This window comes from Mytilus edulis, chromosome 5 (assembly GCF_963676685.1).
Source record: "Mytilus edulis chromosome 5, xbMytEdul2.2, whole genome shotgun sequence".
Classification (NCBI taxonomy): domain Eukaryota; kingdom Metazoa; phylum Mollusca; class Bivalvia; order Mytilida; family Mytilidae; genus Mytilus; species Mytilus edulis.
This window is the reverse complement of record NC_092348.1, coordinates 38383767-38387393: the sequence shown is the minus strand read 5'-3', so window position 1 is coordinate 38387393 and position 3627 is coordinate 38383767. Positions and strand designations below refer to the sequence as shown.

General features: G+C 32.8%; 1 protein-coding gene across 1 annotated transcript; it reads right to left on the bottom strand.

The window, feature by feature from the left end:
• Window positions 1–1119: 1119 nt before the first annotated feature.
• Window positions 1120–2393, bottom strand: LOC139523626 (cholecystokinin receptor-like). The gene has a single exon (XM_071317791.1). The coding sequence runs from the start codon at window positions 2311–2313 to the stop codon at window positions 1162–1164; it is 1152 nt and encodes a 383-aa protein (XP_071173892.1). The 5' UTR covers window positions 2314–2393; the 3' UTR covers window positions 1120–1161.
• Between the last annotated feature and the right edge of the window lie 1234 nt (window positions 2394–3627).

Here is a 3627-nt window from a genome sequence, read left to right as displayed (position 1 = left end):
AAAAAATCCTTAGTCTTTAAAAAAAATTCAAAGCTTTGTAACAGAAAATTTATAAAAAATGACCATATATTAATTGATATTTATGACAATAATGTCAACACCGAGATGCCTTAATAATCAAGTTGGTTAACCGTTATGGAATATCCGTTTCACAGATGATATCGGATATGTTCCTAATGTTGTAACTATAATCCCGTTCCTTTTCACGAATGTAACCTACCGAACTAGACTATTTCACGGGTTTGTAATAACATAAGCACAGGATCTACTTACCCTTCCGGACCACCTCAGATCACCTCTAGTTTTTGTTGGGGTTCATGTTTCATTAGTCTTTAGTTTTCTATGTTGTTTCTTGTGTACAATTATTTGCTTGTCTTATTCTTTTTTAGTCATGGTGTTGCTAGCTAATTTTCGATCTATGAGTTTGAATATCCCCCGGGTATCTTTCGCCCTTCTTTTATTGAGTCGAAAAGACTATTTAAAGACAGGCTTATTATACCGCGCTTATATGTCTCTGTAAAAATGAAATAAATAACACACGTCACTTAAATAACCACATCTTAGTCGTGAGTATGATACAGCGACGCACTTAAAAGCTTTTAAGATAACTAAAACGTATTTGATTTAAATTTAAAATTGTCTACCATGTACATGACATGATGTACTAGTTTAGGTAAAAATGGAATTAGTGATAACGGGTTAACCATATAGTGACTAAATCACTGGGAAAATAGTAAATGTTAGATGACAATAAAACAATTGTTTTGTGAATAAACTGTCTCTGACTTAACTTCGAAAAGTGTTCGTTTATCATGGTATATAGAAATAATTAGAAACTAAGGTTTCAACTCTCTCATGCAAAATGGATAATGGATATGTCTACTGGCTAGTTCTTTAGTTTTATATAGCGCTGTAAATGTTTCTGTTCTAATGCATGTACATCATTAGCTTTTAAAAAAAATGGCTTTACATGTTCCTAATGAAGCTAAATCCATAGTTTAATTGTATATAACATACCCTAACAGGGAAATCGTTTGTATTCATACTTTAGGTCATTGTTGACATGTGAATTTACATACATGTCTTCTTATATTCATATCACATACTTAACCAAACTTCTTTTTAAAATTCTGTATCAATTTAGTTCTTGAAAGTTATAAATTACATACATTGTATCTTGCTAAATGCACGTTTTAAAAACGTTTTTGTTTCATCGCGAAACTTCTTGTCCATAAAAGCATAGATGTAAGGGTTTGCAATGTTATTTACAATGAATATATGATTAACAAACATGGCACCAGATCTTGTGCTGGTTGGTAACGTTTCCCAAAAGTCTTTGTATATCCCTTCGATAATCATTAGTATTATTTTCGGTATATAACTGAGTATAAATACTACAGTAATAACGAAAAACATGAATGTCAGTTTATATGAAATCCGACGATTATTTATTGTTCTTTTTTGAGATCCAGAAATCGGCATAGCAGGACTTTTAACATAGCATTGCTCCTCACTATTCTGCTTAACTTCTAGAATTTGTTCGTCAGCGGTGGTTTCCATTGTGTTTTCCTCTTGATTACTGCTACCATCTTGTTTTTCTTGTTCTGTGTCCTCGTTCTGACTTCTAGTACTAGTTTGTTTATTAGTTTTGAAAATTCGGAACACAACATATCCAATTCTAGAATACAACACGATAAGTGTTGTTACTATAACGATCGCAAAAATGCCAAGTACAGCGGCATATACAATTCTTATTAGAACACGCCCCTTTTTAATCCTTCCACATCGCGTTCCTGTGATTGCCTTGTCTGTACTCTTGAAAGGAATCACGCCGTATACAAAAGGCAATGGTAACGCAAACAATATAGAAAGCAATATTGCAAATGACAATAAAGCTTTTTTCATCGAAGGTGTCATTGTTTGTTTCAGAGGCATACATATTTTGACATACCGTTGAAATGCAATAATAATCAAAATTGTGATTGGCATGAAAGTATTTAGTCCTACAAAGTATTGTGCTGCCTTACATATTATATCGTTTGAAAAGTTAACTTGGTGTAAACACTGAAATACATCATATGATCCGATATAGAATGTTGCTATTAGGTCAAATACAGCTAGAATAGGAATGAAATATCTTTCATCTGATCGCTTCTTAATCTGAAACGTATAAACCAACAAAACAAGGATGTTTCCACATATTCCAAGAACCAGATAAACAAAAGTTACGATAATGTTTGGTATTAAGCTTGTTACTATTTCATCGTTCCATTCTGACACTGTGATGTTATGTGTGGTATCGGTAATGTTCATATTAAGTCCTTAAGTGTTAGCACAAAATGTATTCACATGCAGTCTTCAAAAATAAACAGAAAGGTGTTCCTATTCATAAATAAATGTATCTTTAATAAAAATATTTCCTTATTAAAAGTGGATTTATTAAAATAAATGTAAAATTCGGTTTGTAAATATATACACATTTTTCAGGAAATAATCATCTATTTATAATAAGAAGTCATTCAGTTTTAACCAGGGATTTTCCAGGAAAATGCATTGGATTGTTGGTCACCACATGATTTATATTTTTCATTTGAGCTGTAGAAAGGAAATCATATACACTTCTGTAGTAAAAAAAGATAAGTAATATGTCTGGTGGTAGTAGATAAAATAGTTGTAACCCTCCCCCGCCATTTTTCCCTGGAATTTCCCTAAAAAGAAATACTCCTGTTATTTATTTTCCATCTTATTGTTTATTTTATAGACAAAAAGGACTCTCGTTTATGTTTACCAGACAGGCGCCTTAAGCTTTATTAAATTAACAAAGAAAGTTGTGACATTATTCACTATTAATGAAATGAGATCATATAGCCAGATGTGTTAGTGTTAATTAAAAGATGTATAGTAAAAAAAATGTATTAAAAAGTCTATAATGTTAAATTTAAACGAATTCACTTTGTGGTGTTTCTCATTTTATTTCTCTGGCTATTGTAGCGTTTGGACTGCTAAGGTGGATTTAGTGGGTGGACGCCCAACGCTCTTAAAAAATCTGTAATATATATGGTAATGCAAAGATATTTTACAAGTCCCACACCTAACGTTGCCTTAGTGACACCTCTAAAGGTACATGTTTTGTCAACTTTGACAAAAAATGTCAAATACCCCTTCTAAGAGTTGTTGGCTTTAAATGACAATTTTTTTTACACTTTTCTCATCTTTGCCTATTATCTTAAAATATTATAGATAAAGAAAAGATTTAAACAGAAAAAGGGTGGTCGGTAAGAAAAGATCTTTTAATAAGTCAAATGACCAAAATTGTCAGTTATCTTCTAATACTAGTGTTTCCCCTTGAATGATAATGTTTTATACCCTAGTCCCACTAGGCCACGATCGCACTACGATCTGTGAAAAAAATGCAAATTTTGATGATCGTGGTACGATCGTGTAGGTCGCAGCAAGGTCGTACCACGGTCGTGGTGAGGTCTTCAAGATCGTGAAGAGCGTGGCCAACTTTGAACATGTTCAAAACAATCGTGGTGCGGTCGTGGCGAAATAAGGTCGTAGTAGAAGCGTAGTGAGAGCGCACTAAGATCGTAGTAAGATCGCAAAGGTCGCTGTACAATCGTAGCG

What these genes read in the sequence shown, in the direction of transcription:
- LOC139523626 (XM_071317791.1), bottom strand. Translation starts at nt 2,313, where the DNA reads ATGAACATTACCGATACCACACATAACATCACAGTGTCAGAATGGAAC.